At 31.4% G+C, this 25,322-nt stretch overlaps 1 protein-coding gene across 1 annotated transcript in view; it reads right to left on the bottom strand.

Moving 5' to 3' along the window:
* Positions 1-132: 132 nt before the first annotated feature.
* The window catches only part of LOC138944956 (fatty acid synthase-like), a 35,107-nt gene continuing 9,917 nt past the window's right edge, over positions 133-25,322 (bottom strand). The window contains exons 4-15 of the mRNA XM_070316050.1: positions 24,966-25,197; positions 22,699-23,117; positions 17,455-17,745; positions 5,872-6,079; positions 5,302-5,462; positions 4,719-5,036; positions 3,650-4,155; positions 3,182-3,486; positions 2,546-2,947; positions 1,435-2,450; positions 1,060-1,304; positions 133-829 (exon numbers count right to left, since the gene is read on the bottom strand). Coding sequence (XP_070172151.1) covers positions 133-829; positions 1,060-1,304; positions 1,435-2,450; positions 2,546-2,947; positions 3,182-3,486; positions 3,650-4,155; positions 4,719-5,036; positions 5,302-5,462; positions 5,872-6,079; positions 17,455-17,745; positions 22,699-23,117; positions 24,966-25,197 — 4,800 coding nt within the window. The remainder of the gene's footprint in view (positions 830-1,059; positions 1,305-1,434; positions 2,451-2,545; positions 2,948-3,181; positions 3,487-3,649; positions 4,156-4,718; positions 5,037-5,301; positions 5,463-5,871; positions 6,080-17,454; positions 17,746-22,698; positions 23,118-24,965; positions 25,198-25,322) is intronic.

The raw sequence follows: 25,322 nt of genomic DNA, 5'->3' as shown, positions 1-25,322 counted from the left end.
AAGCAGTGGTATCAACGCAGAGTACTATAACATAAAGAGAATAAAACTATATATATATATATATATATATATATATATATATATATATATTGTGTGTACGTATATCTCTATTGTATGTATACCAAAAAATGATCATACCTTGCCAATATGTTTTCCAGCAGCCATATATCTAAACGCAGCTTCTATTTCATCTCTTTCAAAGACTTTTCTGCACAATGGTTTGATAGCCCCTTCCTTTAAACCTTCTATTAGTTTATTCGACAATATTATCTTACTTTCTGGTCTGTCATAAAAAGAATTATCCAATATTACACTATGGAAACTAATGCCTTTTGAGAATGCAAATATTTCTAAAGGATTATTGGAAATCATATCAAACTTTCCAATTTCGAGGAAACGACCACCCTTTGCTAAGCAACGGATGGATGCTTGCAGTTTTTCTTCAGCTAAAGAATTCAATACGATATCTACTCCGCGACGCTCCGTCTTCTGGATAACTATTTGTTCAAAACTTGTATCTCGAGAGTTTCCGATATGATCCTCGGGAATAGAAGGAAATGTTTTTTTTATAAAATGTTGTTTCTCGATACTTCCAACCGTTGTAAATACTTCGCAACCTTGGTTAAGTGCAAGATTAATTGCTGCTTGACCAATGCCTCCCGTACCAGAATGAATTAATACTTTGTCGCCTTTCTTCATTTTACCTTTCAAATACAAAGCATAATAGCAAGTGGTATATACACAAGGAACCGTCGCAGCGTCTTCCATCGTCCACTCGTCAGGTATGATCCAACTGAAATATTTATCAGCTACGCAAATATTTGCAAACCTAAAAATAATGATTTATATTATTTATTATATTAAAGTTACATTTAAAAAAATTTTTTATTTTCAATGATATCCTATATATACAAAAAAAACATGCAAAATATAATAATTTTTCATTTTTTTATTTCATCAAAAGCTTCATTACCTTAAATAAAAAAAAATATGTTGAACTGTTTATTTACTAAAAATATATTAATTAACATCTGTGCGTGACCTATCTTACTATCTTACCCATTTGAACACAATCCCATTATTCTTTGTCCATTTTTATTAAAACCAACAAATTCCATTCCGATTAAAAAGCTATTATTTCGTTCGAAAGATACGACAGAAGTCGAAATGAGTCTATCACTAGCTATCATGATATCTCTAAAATTGATAGATGCGTAAACTATTCTTATCAGATTTTCTTCGTCATTGTTGATCATAGATATTCTGTTTTGCACCCAACAAAAAGTGCTGAGATTACCTCGCACCTAAAATAAATAAATATAACAATTATTTTAATCCTATTAAAATTACAGTAAATCATTACTTAATTTATAAATAAAAATATCACAAAACATTATTGCAATTTTTCTTAAATACTGAATCTTTTTGACGTACCATTTGAGAAACATAAGCACTCTGTACGAGTTTCGGTTGTAGTAATGGTAATGGAAAATGCCTATAAGAACCCCAAATGCTACCAGAACGTATAACATTGATGGGCAAATCCAGTTGTAGTTGCTTCATGTACAACGATTCTTGCAATGAAAAAATAGGCGCATCTTTATCTTGAATAAATACACCTCTAATCATTTTACCACCTGGTTCTTTTCGTAAACAATTTACAAGGCCGATTAGTCCGCAATCAAAGTCCCCTTCTGTGACGATTATAATTCTCGTAATTTCATTTTCTACGTTCATGAATGATTTAAGTCTGTCTATCCATGAGAATTCATAATTGTTTACAAGCACAATCTGCTCATTCCTCTTAATATTGTGTATTTTTCTTAATAATATAATTGTCTTATCGTTGGTGCATTTCTCCAAAATTACTTTTAACCCATACTTATCCAGACATGAGTAATCATAAATAGCATCCAACTCTTCGAATGTTAGAAGAAATCCCTTTGACATTATGACAGATAATAATTGTTCGTATAATTCGTTTTTATTTTTTGTTAAGATTCCAAAACCTATAATCATCAAACAATTTTGATTTTTTGTCAGTTCATCAAATTCTATTGTAGAAATATTGTCAGGCAAGGTGATATCTTTGAATCGCTTATGTGTTGCTATCAGTTTGATATCGGATTGAATTTGCGGTAAATCATCTAGAATTTTATTCACAAATAAACAATTTAAATCCTCCGGCATCACTTGATCGCTATCTTCCACAAATTCGATGATTTTTACGTTTATCATATTGTAACATTCGACCGCAATATGCACCGACATTCTTGTTATATCCTCTAAAGACATTACATCTAGATCCCGATGAGCAACAAACTTGTACTCTTCAAGAACGGGATGGATTGATCTTTGTTGGCGAGATATAGTTGTAGCCACAACGCCGCTTACTTCAATTCCTCCGGATATCAAAGCATCTAAATGCTTATAATTTTGTACAAGGATTTCTGCAATATGACACAATAGTGCAATTTTATACATATATTTTTCGGAAAATAATATCGGGCTAAATATTGTGTTTATTTATATTACTGCAACATACGTTTTTCTTCATTTGGAAGCGTCTCAATTTGTTCTATAAGAGATTCTGGGTCGATTACTACTTTACGAATTCTGGTTGGTACAAAGAGATTTCTCGAATCCAGTCCTAAAATCATCATCTGTAACATGTTGTGAATAAATGTTGTCCAGTTGTCAGTCCAGACAATATGACCATTTTTTCCCCTAATTGACGCGCTTTTTAATCCACGAAATTCGTCAGTATATTGATAACCACGAAGCTTCAATTCTTTATAGATATCTTTCATATTCATCTCCTCTTCATCATTGTCATTACGATCAATAAATGTAATACATATTTTTTCGTCTTCAATATTAATTGGAATTCGTACTGTTCCAGTAACGACAGCATTGCTTCCTTCCATTATCTCGAATTTGCCACTACCTGTAAGAATATCGATATCAGTTTCTTGTAAACGCAGTTAGTGCTAATACTGTATTTACCTGCTCAAATCTACGGTCATACTATTGACAGATTGCTCTAATAATTTATTTATTGGATACAAATCTTTTCTTAATTTATATTTTATATAGTCTTATCTCTTATTTGTATTTTATGCAAAAATTTTTCATTTTTTGTATATTTAGTTTGCAAGATTTATTTAATTGTACAAGTTACCTTTTTGTATCATAAGAATTAAATCGACTGAGTTTTGTTTTGATAATATTGTAGAGCGTAGAAAATTGACATCTTCAAATATAATTGGTATATCGAAATAATCTTGTTTCTTTAACCAGCCGATCATTTTCCATATAAGCAAAAGATATCCTGTAGCCGGTAATAAATTTTTTCCATCAATAACATGTCCAGTCATATATATAAAATCTTCCTCTAACACATTAATAGTAACAATTACTTCTCCTTTGTCAATTGTTCTTTGTCCCATATAACGGTACGTATACCAATCTTTGGAATGATCCCATCTACAATAAATATCATTAATTAAACAATATATAAAATATTATATCGCGTTTCTTTTACCGTCGTTAAAAATAATACAATTTAATTTTCTGCTTTTTAAAATTTCACTATTTTTCTATAGCGAATATGACTAAAAAATCTTGTGTTACATTAAGTAGAATTTACCTTATAAGGTGAGAAATCATCGGTGTACCACGACTTACAGGAAACTTCACTTTTGGATATAAATTTGCGATTTGCAGTTGTAATCCTGCATTATAAAGTTTTCCAATTCCGTGTAAAAATATTTCAATATTCGGTTTGTGAGAGAATTTGTATAAAGCGACATTTGTCACTGTGGTATCTAAAGAATCATTAAGAATGTATTGTAGAATATCGTACGGTGCTATCTCAATCGTCACTGCGTCGTTTGGAATAAAGCGTAAAGTTTCTGAAAATAATACGGGGGCTAGCAAATAATTTGCGTAATATTCTGCTAGACTTGACTTTGGAAATGCACTGAACCATTCATAAGACTCATTCGGTACACTCAACCACTTTGAGCTTGGAGACACTTGTTGTGGCAATATTTGATTCAAGTATTCCAAAAGTTTAATTCTTGCGGGCTCGACGTAACGACTATGAAGAGGTATATGTCCAAAGGAAATTTCTTTTACAAAAATATTGTCATTCTGAATAAGAATAAACTCTATTATTTATTTAAAATTAAACATATAATTGTAAGCATATATATATATATAATTTTTTTTACACGAATTGATTTGTCTCATTATTCTATACATAAAAGTATTACAGTAAGATTATCGAAAACTAAACATTTAACAAGATATTTTATTTTTTATATCAAAATATGTCAGATTACGATATAAAATAACTCAAAAAGTATTTAATGAAAAAATATTTTATTATAGTGTTTTGAAAAGCTCTTGAGATAAGCTATAAAAATATGCAATAAAAAAGAGGGGGGGGGTTCTATTTAAGATTTTAAAGTTACCCCCCGCCCCGTTTAGAGGGGGAGCGGAGGCAATTTTATGTTTATGTAGTTAGAAAGGCCCCTCGAAAACATAAAACTTTCTCCGAAACAATTTTTTTATTTGACAAATATTTTTAGAGTTATTAGCTTGTAACACTTTACGTAGGCCACTCTATATATATATATATATATATATATATATATATATATATATATATATATATATATATAATTTAATACTATTTAAGTGTTTTTACAAACCTGTAGCTTAGCGAGGAATGCTCTTACAGAAGACGTTGGTCCACTCACGACAGAATTACATAAGGTATTGTAACATGCTACATCAATATCCGATGGACAGAGATTTTTCACAGTTTTGGAATCGAGATTAATTTCGGCCATTAAGCCTTCTATTATTTTTGACTTAAGAAATGCTAAGCCGACATAATATGCTAACATGATCGTTTCTTCAGCCGTCAAGCATCCATCGGCATATCCACAAATCAACTCGCCAATGGAATAACCCATTATAATATCAGGAATGATACCAATACTTGTTAAAAGATCAACTATTCCGATCTGTAATACATATAATTTTTTATTACAACTTTCTAATATATTTTTCTGTTGAATAAAATCATATTATAAAATATTACAAATTTAGCATTATGTACATGTAATAAACTCTTTATGATTTTAGTTATATATTTTACAGTTAATTTTAACTGTTTATAAAATATTGGTCTTTAAATATAAGATACTTTGTAAAAAATTAGACAATACAAAAAAGTCCTGCAGCATATACTATAGACAATATATTTTATTTATAAATATATGTTTGTACCTGTAATCCAATAAGGCCTACAAATAAACTAACTACGTTATCGACAATATCTTTGTCTTCATTTGTTAGAATATCTGTCACCGATATACCGTAAGGTCTTAAAATTGTGTCGCATTTCTGGACTGTTTTAATGAATGCTGGAAATTTCATTAAAGCTCGACCTACCAATATTTAAAAAGAATACTCGTATATAATTACATTATTTTATAATTTTGTGTAATACATAGTCTTAAATAATATTTTTGCTTATTTGATCTAAACATATATAAATAAAATCTCTAGAGAAATTGCTGATCTTTATTTTACACGATTTTCTTACAGTATTATTACTATATTTTAGTTTAGTTTAATCAAAATTTAGTCATTATACCTAATAAATGTAACTCAAAGGATTACAAAATTCACAAACTGAAGATATTATACGTGTTAACTTTGTTTTATATTTTAATAAATACTTAAGAATATCAACATATGTGTAAATTAAAAATTGTTAAATTTTAATTGCAAACAAACATGTTACATCTTAATAATTGTTAAATATTACATCGTAATATATTATGATTTACTTACCCATGTTAAGACATTGAAATCCAATTCCAGAAAATATGAAGCAAACCGGTCTTTTTCTACATAAGTTGCGTTCCATTTTAATTATTGCATTATCGGATACATTGGATCCAGTAATTATGTATCCTCTGTAGGGATGACCTTTGATATTGTTACTATAAATATGATGTAGGAGAGAAATATATTCTACATCTATCGATCGACTCTGGACCTATAGAGATATCGTTACAGACCTATAGAGATATCTTATATCGTAATTAATAGCTTATTCTTAAAATTAATTTTTTTTAAATTGATATTATATATATATATATATATATTGTTGCGTCCGCGGATCGAAATCGATATAACTCGAATCCGCGTGACACAACCGACACTCGCGTACCGCAAGTAAATAATTAACACTCTTTTGAAAGAACGAAAGGAACTTTAATATAACAACGCAGAACACTATTATACAAGGAACACAGAACAATAACGGTTATCGTAATCTCGAATACGTCCGCCCGGAATGGCATCCGTCGCGAGACTCTAAGATGGCCGATCTCTCCTCAGATGAACGCCGTTGTTTAACAACAACCCTTAGCAACGTTCTCCCGGAGACGAGTACAGCAGATTCAGGAATAACGGTCACAGACGATCCGCAGGGACGCAACAATATATATATATATATATATTGTATATACCTACACACATATATATATATATATATATATATATATATATATATGTGTAGGTATATACAATATATATCAGGGTGACCCACAATGATCATCCACCTAGTACATAGCATTATTTTTTACCACAAACTGAGACGAAAAGTCCTGACCCATTTTTTTATAATGCTTAATAAAAGAGTTATTATTGAGTAAAACTTGGCCAATCAGTATCGACCTTTAGCCGCGCGTTGTGAAATATGTGCCGCCGCAACTAAGGGCGCGCGATTCACCGATGTGCACCGGCTAAAAGTCGGCGGAATTTGAAAAGGTTGGTCAGAATTTACTCAATAATAATTCCTTTATTACGCGTTATACGAAAAAAATGGCTCAGGACTTTTCGTCTAAGTTTTTGATCAGAAATAATGCTATGTACTTAATGGGCGGTCACATTGCGGGTCATTCTGTATATTTGTATATATACAGTGTTCAATAAAGACCGGGATCCCCTAAAATCTTGAAGGGGTTATGTTACAGAAAAAAATGTTTTATACAAAAGTTGTAGGGTTTGATATGGCGCATTATATAGCAATATTATTATGACCTTGAATAACGTTGTCAAGGTCACGTTGAAGATCACCTTTAATTTCTTAAATAGCAACCTATTTTTTTTTGCATATTCTTGTAGCTTACCTCGAGAGCTTTTCAAAACATTATAATAAAGTAATTTTTCGTTAAGCATGTTTGAGTTATTTTATATATTAATCTGATATATTTTGATATAAAAAATAAAATATCTCGCAAAATATTTAATTTTCAATAATCTTATCGTAATACTTTTATATACAAAATAATCAATTAGTGTAAAAAACAAAAAATAATTGTTTGAAAAAATTTATTGTAAATAATTATATACTTTTTCTTAAAAACGATTATCTTTTTATATCAATTGATTTGTTACATTATTTTGTAAATAAAAGTATTACGATAAGATTATCGAAAACTAAATTATACGAGATATTTTATTTTTTATATCAAAATATATTAAATTAAGATATAAAATAACTCTAAAAGTACTTAATGAAAAAATACTTTATTATAGAGTTTTGGAGAACTCTCGAGATAAGCTATAAGAATGTGCAATAAAAAATGTAGGTTTCCATTTAAGAAAACATCGATCACATTGTCGTGTTCTCTAGGTCACTCAAGGGATGTCCATATTTTCATCATGTGGTCCCTTCGAAACCATGCAATTTTTGTCGGAAACACTTTTGTCTGTCGGGCTCAGTTTTCGAGCTTTCTCAGGTTTTGACTGTTAAAAATGGGACACCTTGTATATATGTATGTATGTATATATATAGAATGTCCCACCAAAAATAGCCACCCTCTTTTATCTTTTAAACTAAAAGAGATAGACCGTAATAAATATATATTAAATTAAATAGTTTAAACTGAACTCTATTGTTTACATAATGGTTGTTTCTAAAAGCTATCATCTAAAAGCAGTTTGCTATCTGTGTTAACGAACAGAGAGATATTCATAATTTTATAATAATATAAATATTTCGATATGAAAAAAATTGTAGCGCTGTTTGAAACGAATACAATGATATATGATATAATGTAAATATTTTACATATTATTGTTTTATCAATTTGAAATATCGCGGGCAACGTCTACCTTTTCATTTTCGACCCTGCGATATGGCCAACTTCGGATTGAGTATTATGATTAAATGACAATAACATGATATATCATACACTCCTAGAAAAATAATGTCACAACTCAAAAAACTCACATTCCAAGTTAAATTCACAGGAGATGTGTCTGAAACGATATCTCCGTGCAGTGATGCCAGAATTGAGAGCAACACGACTTCGTAATGGAGGGGATACACACACAAGCGTAAACCGTGTACATGTAATGCGCAGAGCATTCTGCGCATTACGAAGTCGTGTTGTTCGCGTCTCAATTCTGGCATCAGTGTCTCCGTAGAATAACATCACAAATATGTTTGCAAGCCAATCGCTAGAGGACAGAAGTGTCGTTGTTCTTCCATAAGATTATATAAAAGAAAGTTAAGGCTTCATATTTAATATATATATTTACTTGCACAATCCATTGCGAAAGACCGCGAGAGCCAATAACATAATATACTTTATTTAGCATCTCTTTTCAATATTTAGCATCTCTTTTCAATAGCGACTGCGCACAATCAATTCTTTGCATTGCATTATGGGTGGCAAAAGACTCGTAACTTAATCTTCTTTTTTATAACCTGATTCTTCTATAGATATAGTATAATCTAGACCGAGTATTAAGAAATGGAGATCGTTAAATATTAGACAGAGATAACATGCTTTGTATTATAATTCTACCTTCGTCTTTTCATCCCCCCTACTTTTCTGTTTCCCAGTCAACGAAAGCGTTTATGTACCACGCATCTTTAGACAAAGACAGATTGGTGATCGTACGGCAGCTACCTTTTTCTATTTTTTGATGCGTTCTGACTACGGGAGATGCAGAGACACGCAGTGTATATATTATACGTCTACGTGGGAGATCGTCTTTTGCCCGCATAGCGATAACATTGCATTGGAAGTTATTTCAAATACAATTTAACAAGAATCAAAGAGAGTTTTCTGTATTTTTATATATTTTTCAAGGGCGCAAACAATCTCCTTCTATTTAAAGTTTGTTTACATTTATTATTTCTAATCCTAGTTTTTGTATATTTGTAATTTGTACGAAATCGGGATCATCCCAGCGCAAGGGAATCATACGATCGCAAGAGGAAGACAGGGCTTGCAAGTCTTCGTAGATTCTGCTAACAAATCTTCCAATAATGATCCTAATTCATTTCAAAACGATGTAAATATCAGAATAGAAGAAGGAAAGTTGGGATTTGAATCTGAGTAAAATCAAAGATCCAAGCGGTTTCTAGAATCTTCGACATCTGAAGGCGAGAGTTCGACCTCTCGCATAGGCTTGAGCAAGAGTAATCTTGAAGAAATGTCGTAACCCGACTAAGTTCTTAATATTAAAGAATAAAATAAGCAAAGTAGAGAAAAGATTAGGAAAGAGCTGACTAAAGCAAAGCATTAAAATTAGGGAAAGAGCCTAAGGAAAAGGGATTAAGAAAACATAAAGAATAAAAGATTATTGATAAAATAAAGTAAAGATACGTGATTAAAGAGAAGGAAGTCACGGTCAAGTTCTCGGAAGCAACTGACGAGATAGACTGACAAGCGGAGCACGAGACATGCTGCGGTCAGGGATAACACACCCCTCCCTAATCAACGACCTAATTAATTAAGATATATAATAAGCGCGAGATGCACCGAGAGGTAGTTCAGTAACATAGCTCAGTAACATAGCTCAGTAACATCGCTCGCTCGCTTGCTCAGTAATATTATCGTACAGTATCGAAGTACCGTACATATCGCGCTCAACTATTATACCATAATCGCGAATAAGTGAAAAGTGTACAGAATCTTGCAAAATATACTAATTTCTACCTAACGTCCGAGAGTGTCGTATTTCGAGCGTAGATCCTAATCCTTTGGGCGTACAAATCCCGAAAGATCTCTTCCTTAGCGGCTAGAAGCACAACAGGAAGTTTTCCATTAGTTACAAAAGCAAAACGTAATACTAAGAAACTTAAGAAAGTTTCAGATCTTAATTCTATTAGCTCAGACTGTTCACCTAATGTCAATAATAAAATTGGTTTAGACATTGCTCAAGATTGTCTTTTTGATAGTAAAGACAAAGGATCTTTTTACATTTTCCTCAATGTAAATAAATTGGAAAAAGAACCCAGACCTCTTCCAATCCTTGAACTTACTAGAATATTGTTTGTGGTTGATGTTAAATACGTTGATATGTTATCCATATCTAGATCCTGCTGGAAGCTTACTTTCAACTCTGTTGCGGAAGCAAATCGTGCTATCCAAAATAAATTTTTACAAGATAGAAAAATTGAAGCCTATATCCCAAGATTCCTTAAAAAACGAAAAGAGATTATTCAAAGAGTCCCTTTGGACATTTCTTTAGAAAAAATTTTAGCTCTTGTTAAAAATGAAAATAATTTCACTGCGGAAAATGCTTTTCGTCTTAAACGGATAAGCCGTAATAGATTGTCAGGTAAATGAGAGGACTCAAATAGTATTGAATTTGTCTTGAATTTAAAGGTCAAATATTGCCAGATTTAATCAAAATTTGGAGAATCACCATTTCAGTCCAACCTTATATTCTTTCGGTAAGGATCTGCTATAAATGTGGTTCTATTGGTTACATGAGTAAAACATATAATAAAGAAAAAAAGTGCTTAAATTGTGGTGGCTTTCATTTCATTTTAGATAAAAGATGCCCGGCGTTTATTAGACATTCTAATATCTTGACACATTCATGGCTAAAGACAATATTTCCTTTTCGGAAGCCAGAAACTTCGTAGATGGTTTATCTAATAACTTATCATATTCATTAAACCCTTCTTCTATTATATTATCCTGTCGTCAAAACATTTCCCGAATCTTCACCAATCCAAGGATTTAAAGAACTTTGTATCTAAAGATAGATATTCGTACGCAAGGAAGATTGCAGCGGAACAGGCAAGGACGATTGTAAATCGCCCTTCCCCCCCCCCCCTCCCAAGGAGACACCTCAACTGACAGGTATTATAAAATCTATTATTGATATCATTGAAAATTCCTTACTAGATTTTCCTGGTACAGAATTATGGTTTAAAAAGTTAAATTCTAAAGTTCCTCTAATTTCGCTTACTTCTTCTGGGAAGACTTCTTTATCGATCTTATGAAAATCCTTCAATGGAATTATAGAAGTTTTAAAGCAAAGTTAGTTGAGTTTTCTTATCAAATTAGAAATTATGATATTGCAATTTTGTCGGAAACATGGCTTACCTGTTTTGATTTTGTGATTATTAAAGAATTCGATATTATAAGGAAAGATCGAATAGGTCATAGAGGAGCAGGAGGAGTAGTGATACTTATTAAAAATGGTCTTAAATATAATATTAGAAATATATCTGATTGTAATAATTCTCTAGAAGTATGTGCTGCGGATATTTATGATTCCTTCGGTGAATTTACTGTTGTTTCATGTTACGGATTGCCAAATAGTCCTAGACTTAGTACCTCCGACTGGAAGTCATTTTTCAATCAATTTCAAGATAGAAGCATTGTTGATAATGATTTTAATGCACATCATTCTAGTTGAAGTGATGACAGATATTGTTCGGTGGATTACTCTTTAGTAAAAAGCTTAGTTGAATTAAGTCTGTTTAAATTCTTCCACCTTCTGTAGTTCGATTAATCCGGGTTCTGAATCATATATTGATCTCTCTTTTGCGACCTCAGATATTTGTTTGAATTTAGAGTGGTCTATATGTAATAATACTTGGGGTAGTGATCACCTCCCAATCGCATTATTCTAGAGTTTCTTATTATACCCTTTTTAAGAAACCACAAAAAATTTATTCTCTCAAAACTGATTAGAAATTATTTAAGAATATTGTAGAAAATACGCTTAATTCAGATTTATATTCTAAAGAAAATTTTCCTAATATTTTATCTAGATTTAATGCTTTTACGAACATCATTCTAGATGCTCAAGAATGCTATTCCTGGTAAAAGACGCATGGAAAAAAAAATTTTCACAACATATTCGTCAACCTCTACTATGTTTATGGAGGAATGAAGATTGTAACGAATTGATCGGCGCTAGAAAATGTGCGTTAATTAATTTCAAAAGAAATCGTTCTTGGGATAATTTTATAAATTTAAAAAAATGTGAAGCTAAAGCCCGCGCAGGTCTCAGAAAAATTAAAGAAGACTTATTCCGAGACTTTTATTTAAATATACGTAAAGACTAATTCCTCAAAAATATGGGCTACGGTCAAAGGTTTTAATAATAGATGGAATTATCAAGACAATAATAACATGTTTAACCCTCAAAAAGAATCGAATGTTAGAGATTTAATTTCAGACTTGTGTCCTCCTTGGGTTGCCTCAGCACCCCCTATTCTTGATCAACATATTTATGATCCTTTCTTGGATTCTCTTCTTTCACAACAAGAATTAAATTTCGTAATTAAGAATGTAAGACACAATTCTAACCCAGGCATTGATAGTATTGACTACCGGATAATTTCGTCTCTTCCCCAAATAGGACTCATTCATTTGCTTGATATTTTAAATGATATTTTTGCATTTGGGATTTTTCCTCCGGAATGGCATAGATTTTTAGTTTGTTTCATACCGAAAAAAGATAAATGCAAAATGAGACCTATTTCATTGGCGTCTTATGTTAATAAAATACTGGAAAGACTTATTTGTAATGGATTAATTTGGTGGGTTGAATTTTATGATATTATTTCAAATTCTCAGTTTGGTTTCCATCGTAATAGGTCCTGTATTGACAACTTATCTATTTTATATTCTTTTATTATTAAATCATTTAAACTAGGTAAAACTATTTCTTCCCTATTTTTAGATATTAAAGGCATAAGATAATGTGCTCTCTGACATTTTGATTAATTTATTAGTTAAGCTGAAATTTCCTCACTCTTAAATTTATATATAATTTTATTTCTTCTCGTCAATTGCTTTGTAGATATGGTGAAATGGATGAGATATTGTAGACATTCAAAGGTCTTTCACAGGGTAGTGTTCTAAGCCCCATTTTATATACTTTATATGTTCTTGATTTGTCACTCTTGGAAATTCCTCTAACTTTTTATAAGATGCTGATGATGTGGCTATTTATTCATTCATAAATTCTACTCAAGAAATATTAAATATTTTGGAAGAAACTATTAATAAAGTGAATTTCACTTTGAATAATTTAGGTTTGGAGTTATCCTTAGAAAAAACTAAACTTTGTATTATTTCTTTCGGTAAAAGACTTAGTGATAATTTAGGTATTCATTTTAAGGATTCGTTTATTAAAAATTCAACGAAAATCAAATTTTTAGGCTTAATTCTTACGTCGACTTTGAACTGGACTCCTCATATTGACCACATTTGTAATAATTGTCAGAATCCTCTTAATACTATTAAATGCCTTAGACACACTTGGTGGGATACAGATCCTAGATTACTAATCAATTTATATATTGTTTTAATTCGTTCTAGGATTGAATATTGAGGTTTTCTATTCCACAAACTTTCTAAAAGTTTTTTTCTGAAATTAAATCGGATTTAATATAAAGCTCTTAAATTCGCTTTGGAATTGAGGAATTCAACTCCCACAAATGTAATATTGGCAAAAGTCAAAGAGCCTCCTTCGTCTATTCGATTTGATTATATTTGCAAACATTTTTAAACTAAATCTTGTGCTAATTATAATAATCCCACTATAATCAACAGATTTTTGAATATTCCTCTGGTTATCAACTTTAGAATCGAAAAATTACTCTCATCTTTTGAAAAAAAATGGAAGACTTTTAGGTTTTTCTAAAAACTATGAATCTATCTCGTATATATCTTTTATCGATATAGAATCTAGGCATTATCTTTCTCATGTTTGTCAGCCTGATTTAGTTTTTAGAGATAAATTTGCTGTCGATCTTGATAATTCCTTTTGTTTATTTACAGACGGCTCGAAACAAAAGGAAGCTAAATTTACTGGTTTGGTTATTACTAATCTTGATGAATCTTTATCTAGACTTTTCAGAGCTCTAAATTTTATCTCTATTTTTACGATCGAGGCAATGGCTTTGTTAAAGGCTATTGGTTCTATTCGTGAAAGGGGTATTAAATCTGTTACAATTTTTTTCTGATTCCAAATCTATCCTTTCTGTTTTATCTCATTTTGATGTTTCTGGCAAGAAATCTTATCTTATTTCTAATATTAGAGAAGATCTTCTCTCTCTTAAAAATACAAAATTTGACATTAAACTAGTTTGGATTCCCGCTCATAAAGAAATCTGTGGTAACAAATTATCGGATCACAAAGGTAAAATAGCAGTTAGATTAGGTATTGATACTTGAATTGGTTTTCCCACTTAGGATTTTAAGCTTCTGTGGAAAGATGAAATGTTTGATTCATCATTCTTTGATAGGTATAAGACTTCTAGTTCTGGCCGTGGATCTTTTTATTTTAATAATTACTTTTCTTTTTCTAGACGCAGCTGGTTTCATAAATTATCTCTTAGTAGGAAAATAGTTGTAAACATTTGCAGTTTAAGAAATTCACATATGTTCCTTAGCGAGAGTTTGTGCAGATTCCGTATTGTAAACTCCCCAATTTGTGTGTCATGTAACTAGCTGGATACTGCCAACCATGTTTTTTGGGGAATATTCGTTATTTGACCGAGAAAGAGCTTCATTGGTGAAGGAGGTATGAAGAGTGTATAATACATTGCCTTTGCCAATTGAATCCATTTTATTGGATTTAAATAATGATATATAATGATATATCATTGAAATCATTTTTTATGAATATTGACAGAAAGATTTGATTATTTTAAATTATTGTTACACAGTTATTTTGCGATTCCAAATTTTGTATTATATTCATATCATTGAAAAAAAATCTTCAACTATGTATTGAATATCTAGATTTAAATTTAATTATCGTTTTTCGTTAATTTATATAGTTCTCCTATTTATATTTTGGTATTTAATTCATTTTAGGTTATTTTTATTTTACAATAAGTTATTTCTTCATTCTTTATGTTATTCTAACATTAGTATTAACCTTTATTAGTATTTGAATAATTTTCATCATCTTAATTTATGATTTCTTTAAATTATCTTAGTTTCTTTTAAATTATATTAATTTATAAGCTCTCAAAAAATTGTATTTCTCTATTAACCTATGTAAGTTAAACAACTGAACTGTTTTTAGCCAAGTTTTCAAAATTATATATGTATATTAGCTGGTTGAATAGGTTCTTCCCAGGCTATTATTTTTATCCAATAAAAAAAAATACGTCTACATGTTCTAATTTGATTTTGTTGTCCCGATTCCCGGTCAGTGGAACAGTGTCATTTGTGAATTGCTACAGTACAATATTAATACCCAGATAGCCAAGAATGTTAAAATCACGTTTTGCCAAAGCTTTGCGACAAGGTGTGCTTTAATTTTGACAACAATCGTCTAGCAAACATTTGTCTTGTTTTAGTTTGTCAAAAAGTTTGAAGCAAATTGACGGAAAAATTTTTTGTCTCACGATGCTGTAAATAATAGAAAAAGGCTTGCTCGTAAATTTTACGCAAAGAAGAACACGTATGATGCTATTCACGGTGTAACACAAACTTTACATCAATTAGTAGCAAATTTTGTTATACATGCTATAATAGCAAATTTACGACAAGAACAGAGCAAACCTTATTGTACACAATATGATAACATATTTACGAAAAGAACAGAACAAAGTATACTCTGGCACAACGAGATGCAAAATTCACGCAAATAACAGAGCAAGCCTTGCCATGCATGGCATGACAGCAAATTTACAACTTTACTTACAAGCTTTACAAAAATATAGTATTCAGCCGATAGTTCGTTTGTTCATCGTTATGCGACGCGCTATATGCATCCATCTCGTATTTGATTTTTAGTCATGAGAAGTATATAAAGCTTGCAAAAAGCAACTGACAGAAGATTAAAAATATAATTATTTCTATCAGTTCAATTACTGATACAATTCTAAACATAGGGAATTAAGATATTGGACTGATTGTCTCTCTTAGATAAATGTCTAAAAAAGTTTAAATCATCCGTTTATTGTTTACTTAAAATGAAAATATATATATATATATATATATATAAAATTCATATATTCATTATATTTTTTATGAATTTATTTTCAATTATTCATATATTATCATCATCTCATAATTATAATAAATGCCACCTAAGACTCTTGTCTACTCGGTCGCATATTCTTAAACGACGCGTCAGAAAACATGATGGATTGCTTCACAAAAAATATTCCTCTCTGCGAGATTTATCGTTCCTCAGAGTTTGTCGCAGAGTTTTTGAATCATACTATATAGAGAATTATCACAGGTTTGCTATCATGCCGTACACGGCAAGGTTTGTCCTATTCTTGTCACAAATTTGCTGTCATCCCGTGCACGTCAAGGTTTGCTCTATTCTTGCCACAAATTTGTTGTCATGCCGTGCCCGGCAAGGTTTGCCCTATTCTTGCCATAAATTTGCTGTCATCCCGTGCACAGCAAGGTTTGTCCTGTCCTTGCCATAAATTTGCTGTCATGCCGTGCACCGCAAGGTTTGCTCTATTATTTGCGTAAAATGTGCGTCACACTATTGCGACAAGCCTTGCCAGCAAAAGCTAAGCTTTTTGTGGACACATCTGGTCACAATTTTGCTGTAAAGGCATGCTCGAGTTTGCTGCAAAGTTTGCATCATTTTGCTTGCTGGGTACTGACAGTACCTTTCAAGCTTCATAATTTGGAAAATGCTTAATGAATTTTATTATAGTATTATAGTATTTTGAAGAGCTATTGAAGTAAGCTTTATTGCGTAATATACAATGAAAAATTGGGGTTTCTATTAAAAAAATTGGAGATGACCCTTATATGATCTTCAAACGATTATCCAAAATCAAACCAATGGCACTATTTTATGTCTCCCTTGAAGTCATAAAACTTTTGTATGAAACATTTTTCGTAAAAGTTAGTCGATCACAATAGAAATAGGGAGGAAAGTTTTCAAATAAACTTCCTGTATATATTTTATGCATTTAATCATTATCATGTATGTGTTTCATGTGTTTGTGTTTTTGTGTGTGCAATACACGTGTAGTTATTCTTTTATCGTTTGTTATTAACAAATATTTAACGAATAATTTTGTAAATAATTTAAAATAACAGTAATAATATACAAGATAAATATAAGAAAAATTATATTATTTATGAAAGAAATTGTAATATGTACTTACGTCGTCTAATATAATTTTAACTGCTTCCTCCGTACATCCGGATATAGCTACGAGCCTAGGTAAATTATCGTCTCCTCCATTATTGTTTTTAATTGTTGAATTTGATTTCAGTAATATGTGGCAATTAACACCGCCAGATCCGAACGAATTAATACCGATATAACTACCTTTATATTCTGTTGGTTCAGTGATTATATTTATTCTTCCTTCAATGATAGCAGTCATATCCTTTCGTGGACATTTAAAATGTATAGTAGGCGCCATTATACCAGTTTCCATCGCTATTAAAACCTTTATCCAAAAATAACATTTAAATAAAGAAATATTTGCATAAGCTTGTAATATGTAAGCATTACTATATAATTGTATTACAATTTTGCCAAATTACAAAAAAATTGATGAATTTGAAAATTTGAATTTGAATTTAAATTCAAAAATTTGGATCGAATTTAAAAATTATTTAATCTTGTCGCATTTGCCTTTTTCTCGCCGTTTTTGGTTTTATGACTTTGTTTATGACTTGTTTTTGTGACCTATATGTATCTTCTTTATAATGAAGAATTTGCTAAAAGTTCAGGAACTGATTGATTAAAAAACTTAAATTTGAATTTGATTTCAAAGTTTGAATTGGATTTAAAAATTAACTAAACTTACCGCATTAGTCTTTCTCTCTTGATTTTTTGATCTTTGTTTATGACTATCTTTATGATCATTCTTTTTGTGACCGTACCAACATTGGTCGTCAGATTCGCGTGAGAAAATGGCCCATGTATAATTATATATAATTATATAAATATATATATATATAAATATTTATATATATAATTATACATGGGCCATTTTTCCGGGCATGTTTTCCAGAAAATTTGCCCATATGTAATTATATACAAATATATTTGATTATATATAATATATAATATGTTATATGCAATTGTATAAAATTATATGCAATTATATATAGCATCGTTTATAATTATATGAAACTATATAAGATCAAATATAATTTTAATCTAACGGAAAAATTTTGGTTTGCATAAATATTTATATATTTGATTATATATAAGTATATATGTATACGTCATGTCATGATGTATGATACAATTTTGGTAGCTGACAACATTCTCATAGTAATAAGGTATATAAAATTATGCATAAAGCCAGTGGCACGATGCTATTTTATCTACTAGATTGCTACCTGGATTTGCATGCTTGTTATCGTGTGGGCAGCTATGCTGGCAATGCTACGGACTGTGTTACTGGCTTGGCTTCAGACGATGCAAGCTTTGGTGCTGGTTCGTAATGATTTTTGTACTAGTATCCTATAAATAAATATGGCGCAGGCAATTGCTACTGCAATAATGGCGAAAAAATGCAATTGCATTATTTATAATTAGTAGACGTCATATTTCTTTCCATTCAACACTTGTCAGAGAATAATCTAACCTGAGGCTGTGTCTTGATTGGCTTTTCTCGTGAACCAGTAAAGAAACATGCTAGAAAAATAGCACGGGTTCAATTACCAAATTTCAACAGGCCAGCCTGCAGCATGACCCTCAGTGACGTCACTTTCTATCACCGTTTGCAACACAACTGCTATCACAGTTTCAAGCAGGCGATCCAGCAAATAAAATAGCATTGTGTGCCGCTGGCTCTAGATTAATTCTGAAGTCATTAAACCATTTGCATCTACATAGAAAAGCAATAGTTAATAACAATAAGGAAAAATAAAAAAGAATTAAATCATCAAAACTCATAGAGATGGTTCAAAATGATACATAACTGTATTTTTATTTCTTTGATACACTTATAATCATATAATAAAAGATAAAAGAAATAATAAAGAAGTTTCGTAGTATTCATATAATATTTTCTATATTTCTTCCATTCAACTAAAGTTATTGTCAAATTAAAAATGGCAAGATCCTCGATTTTTCTTTAACTGATGATCACTACTTATACTGGATACTTTTTTCATAAAACAGTAAGATTTTTCTGTAATTATATTTTTTTTATAAATTAATATACAGTCATGATCAATAATGCCTTCTACCTGTAGTCAACTATCCAGGTAGCAAGGTGTCGTCATTATAACGTTATTTTAAGGTAATTTCTCGTCATATGACGTAAGTCGACTAAATAAGGACGTAACACAGACATGATATTTTTGATAACATATTATCGTCACAGAAATAACGTCATATAATCGTCTTTTTAAGGTTATTTACTGATTAATTAAGTAATGTTGTAAATACGTCAATATTAAAATTAACGTATTTATATAAAGAAAATAATAAATATTTTATGATATTTATAAAGTTTACATGACTTTCTGCCCAAAATCCTTAAAAATACGGTATTATTATATTACGAAACTCTGAAATATTGTTTAATATTAATAATTGAATTTGATGTACATGTTTATCCATATCCAAAATTATTATTTTTTAATATTTCATAAAAAATGTTACTGCGCGCAACATTTCAAAACTTTACAAAAAGATAGTTCATACTTCAGCCGCTAGTTCATTCATTTACCGCTATGCGTCCTATCTATTCGTAACTTAATTGAATCAAATTGTAGTTTTATATCAGAAATAGGTTTGGGCTAGGTTATATCTTCCAAAAATGAAGCTCATCATAGGAGAGGGGGGGGGGAGGGGGAACTCACTGTATCCATGCATATACTTTACAATGCGAAGCAACGTTCAGTTCAGAATTGTTGTGTGAATGGGAAAGTGTATGCGTGAACGCAGTGGGTTCCGCCCCCCTCCCCCTCCTACGAAAGGGCTCCACTTCCGGAAGATACAACCTAATCCAAATCTATTTCTGAAAATTTGATTTGTGTTATACAACGTCTTGATGCGGATGGATCTCGCTTCTTGCGTGGAAATTACAAACTTATGTAAAAATTACGTTTTATTTCTCAAACTTCATTTGTTAATAACTTTTTAATAAACAATGACCGCCGATTACATTATAAGGAAAAGTTACTCAGGATTATGTCCTTGACAACATACAATATGTCAAGGTCAAGATCATCGGCGAGGTGTCCGTTAATGTAAATAATTACCGTCATTTCTTTTATCTTTTATTATATGATTACAAGTGTATCAAAGAAATAAAAATACAGTTATATATCGTTGTGAACCATCTCTATGAGTTTTGATTTAATTCTTTTTTATATTTCCTTATTGTTATCAATTATTGCTTTTGTATGTAGATGCAAATGGTTTAATGACTTCAGAATTAAACTAATGCATAATTTTATATACGTTATTACTATGAGATTGTTGTCAGCTGCCAAAGTTGCATCGTACATACATCATGACACGATGTATGTATACATATACCATATAATTATACAATATATAATCAAATATATAAATATTTAAGCAAACCAAAATTTTCCCGTTACATTAAAGTTATACTTGATCTTATATAGTTTTATATTATTATGTATCATGTTATATATAATTGCATATAATTTTATACAATTGAATATAACATATTATATATTATATATTATCAAATATATTTGTATATAATTATATATGGGCAAATTTTCTGGAATGTATGGCAATCATCCGCGAAAAAATGACCCATGTATAATTATATATACTTATATATAAACATTTATAATTTATATATCAATATATATAATTCATATATAAATGAATATATATATGTGTGTGTGTGTGTGTGTGTGTGTGTGTGTGAGTGAGTGTGTGTGTGTGTGTGTGTGTGTGTGTGTGTGTGTGTGTGTGTGTGTGTGCGTGCGTGCGTGCGTGCGTGCGTGCGTGCGTGTGTGTGTGTGTGTATGTGTGTGTGTGTGTGTGTGTGTGTGTGTGTGTGTGTGTGTAATTGTATATATATAAAATTATATATAAATATATATAATCTCATATAAGGTTAGGCAATATGACAATATATAATATCATACAGAATTATATATGTACACATCATGTGATGTATATAATTATACATGGACCATTTTTTCCTGAGTTGTTAATAAAACTTAACAATAATAAGTTCGTGTACCAATACCTGCGCTCTTATCTGCCAACATTTTTACTTAATTGTTTGTCAAATAATCGCGGGCTAGTAAGAGCCAGAATGTGGATGGTAGTGCGTCAGTTTCATAGAAAAATAAGTTTTCTATGAAATTGATTATGTGCACACAGGATAAATTTACTTGCTGCTATACTAAAATTTTTAAAATTAATCTTAATTTGAGATTTATAATAACCCCTTTTTACCCCCTAGAGAGACGAAGGCGAGAAAAATATCGGGGCGAAGTCGCTGAATCGGGAATTGAACCCGAGTCTTTCGCTTGCCGGACGACTACTCTTACCTCTAAGCTATTCAAATTCTACACTACCGATACTTCTCATTCACCTTATATGTAAATATCTATTATTAATAACATCATCATTCAGCCGGCGTGAACTAACAATTTTAAGAAATTAAGGCTCTCGAGTAACATCACAAATTTCACATAATCGCGGGCTAGTAAGAGCCAGAACGCGGATGATAGTGCGTTAGTTCCATAGAAAAATAAGTTTTTTATGAAACTAATTATGTGTATAGGGCACGAAATTTACTTGGTGCTATACCAAGATTTTTAAAATTAATCTCAATTCTAAATTTATAATAATTCCTTTTTACCTAGAGAGACGAAGGCGAGAAAAAGACAAGCGAAAGACTCGGGTTTGATTCCCGATTCAGCGACTTCGCCCCGACATTTTTCTTGCCTTTATCTCTTCAGGGGCGTAAAGAAGAGTCATTATAAATCTCGAATTGAGATTAATTTTAAAAATCTTGGTATAGCGCCAAGTAAATTTCGTATCCTGTACACATAATCAGTTTCAAAGAAAACTTATTTTTCTATAAAACTGACACACTACGATCCGCGTTCTGACTCTTACTAGCCCGCAATTATTTGAAATTTGTGATGTCACTCGAGAGCCTTAATTTCTTAAAATTGTTAATTGTTTGTATTTTATATTATAAGCCTATTGCACGGAAAAAATTTTGTAGGTAAAAACTGCGTATGATAACTAGATTTTAGTCGTAATATATGGATAGCGAACATCTTAGCTGTGACACCTATTTATTAGGTACAACAGCGTTTTGTTGCAGTTTAGAAATTTATTTTGCAAACCATGATCAGTTATGGTAGCGAAATTTTTTTTCCGTGTGCTTGTTATTAACCCTTGTTATTAACCTATTTTGTTGTAAATTTACCTTTGCAATTTGACAATGACCGCTAGCAGCTTCTGGATGTCCAATATTCGACTTTACTGAACCCAATAACAGAGGAAGCTGTCTTTTAGCGCATAAAGCTTCATCAATGGCTTGAAGTTCCACAGAATCACCAACTAGAGTACCAGCTGCATGAGCCTCTATGTAAGATAACTCAAGAGGCGATATATTACATTCTTCATAAAATTCTTCCAATAACATCTTTTGCTTGTCAAGTGATGGAAAGGTAATTCCTTTTATTTTAAAACCATCGCAGTTGGTTTTACCATAGACAAAAGTCGCATATATTCTTCTTGCATCCTTTGCCTTCTGTAGGTACACTACTACAGCTGCATCACTACGCATATAACCACAGCCTTCTTCATCGAAAGATTTACAGTAACCATCTTTAGATAGAGTTCCTAAAACAATATCAATAGTTCATTTTGTTGTAACCCGACCAATTTCTTAATATTAAAATATAAACAGTAAAGTAACACAGGAGAGATTAACAAAGAGCTGAATAAAGCAAAGCATTAAAATTGGAAAAAGAGCCCAAGGACAATAAAGGAAATAATTAAGAAAGAATAAAGTAATAAAAGATTATTAATAAAATAAAAATAAGAGACGTGACTAAAAAGAAGGAAGTCACGGTCAATTTCTCGGAAATTAAGTAAGCAGCTGACGAGACAGACTGACAAGCGGAGCACGAGACATGCTCTGATCAGGGTTACTATATTCTTCTCTAATTAACAATCTAATTAATTAATATATATATTGAGTGCAAAATGGACCGACGCTAGCTCAGTAATGTAGTTCATTAACATCAAGCGTGGACTTGCCCAAACATCATCCGATAACTCTACTGTACGTATCGCGTCCGATCATTATAATCGCGAACAAATGAACAGTGTAATAAACCTTGTGAAATATAGTTCTAACGAAAGTCCGGAAGTGTCTTATTTAGAGCGTGTATTCTAATCCTTTAGGCATACAAATCCCGAAAGACCCTCTCCTTAGTGGTTGGGCGCAAAACATTGATTGTACGACGATTTGTTTCAATCGAATAAACATGATATAATTTTGTTTCTCAAATAACATACACAGTATTTCAAAAATTTGATGAATATATATAGAGTGTCCGATAATTTTATACACACCCGAAGTATGAAGGTAGATTGTTTCAAACTGAGAAGGAAAGTCCTATACCGTTTTGCAAAATTCGCAATAATTGTTGAATTATTAATTAAACCGTCTGAGCGAATAAGCACATAGAAAGCGGTAGGTCGGACTCGGTAGGTATATAAAATGTCTTATTGTTTACGTCTCCTAGTAACGTCTAATAGTGAGAAGTAGGATCACGCAGCGCGCGGTGAGCGATGCGTGTCATACGATACCGCGCCAATAAATTATTAGACGTGGCTATTAAACATCGTTAGGAGACGTAATCAATAAGTCATTTTATATGCCTACTGCAGTGCTCGGAATTAGATGCCCTTTTCGGGTTGATATCTGAGGCGCGATCTACAATCCCCCCACCATTGTTCAAGGCTCGGCAGCCGCCGGTCGCGTGGGTAACACTGTGCCTCAGGAGAGTCTCTATATAAATATAATATATTAATAATAGAAATTTTGATATTTAATTATTTATGAAAATAAAAATTATCTAGCAAAGAAAATTTTTATGACGATTTGGTGAAAGGTACGATCCCAGCATATTTTTGATATAGAGACTTTCCTGACAGCTTTCCGCACAGCGTTACACGTGCGATCGGCGGCTCGAGTATCGAGTCTCGAATGGTAGTGGGGAGGATTGTAGACATCGCCTCAGATTGGTAGGTCCGAAAAGAGCATCTAATTTCGAGCTCTGGCATACTGAATCCGGCCTATCGCTTTCTACGCGCTTATTCGCTCAGACGGTTTAATAAATGAACTGTCTGAGCGAATAAGCGCGTAGAAAGCGGTAGGCCGGACTCAGTTAAACTTTTATTAATAACTCAACAACTATTGCGAATTCTGCAAAACGGTATAGGATTTTCCTTTTCGGTTTGAGCCAATCTACCTTCATGCTTTGGGTGTATCAAGAATTATTGGACATCCTGTATAAGCAAATTAATTATGTTGTTCAAAAACAGAAACTACTACATTTTACAAAACATAATTTAACAAACATTGATTAAATATTATTATTTTGATAAATATATCAATAAATATTTATTCTATTTAACAACGCAACATCTTTGAACCTAATAATATTATTTTCCACATACCCATATGAAAAACCTGATGAGTTATAAAAGGATGGAGGCACAAGTTGACAGTAGCGACAATAGCCGCTTCACAAATGCCAGATCGAATCATCCTGTAAGCTTCCGTCATAGCGAAATGACTCGAGCTACATGCACAATCAATATTATACGATGGTCCAGTAACGCCGAGCCAATAAGAAATTCTGTTTGCTATCATGCCTTTATGGCATCCAAGAATGGGTAGTCCAGCAATCTATTATCAACCATGATACAGTTTTTATATACAGGGTGTCCGGTAATTACTGACACACCCGAAGTGTGAAGGCAGATTGGGCCAAATTGAAAAAAAAGTCCTGTACCATTTTTTTTATAATGCTT

This window comes from Polyergus mexicanus, unplaced genomic scaffold (genome assembly GCF_030449975.1).
Source record: "Polyergus mexicanus isolate NDT 795.1 unplaced genomic scaffold, iyPolMexi1.0 SCAF_3, whole genome shotgun sequence".
In the NCBI taxonomy this organism is placed as follows: Eukaryota; Metazoa; Arthropoda; class Insecta; order Hymenoptera; family Formicidae; genus Polyergus; species Polyergus mexicanus.
This window is presented reverse-complemented; position numbering and strand designations above follow the sequence as displayed.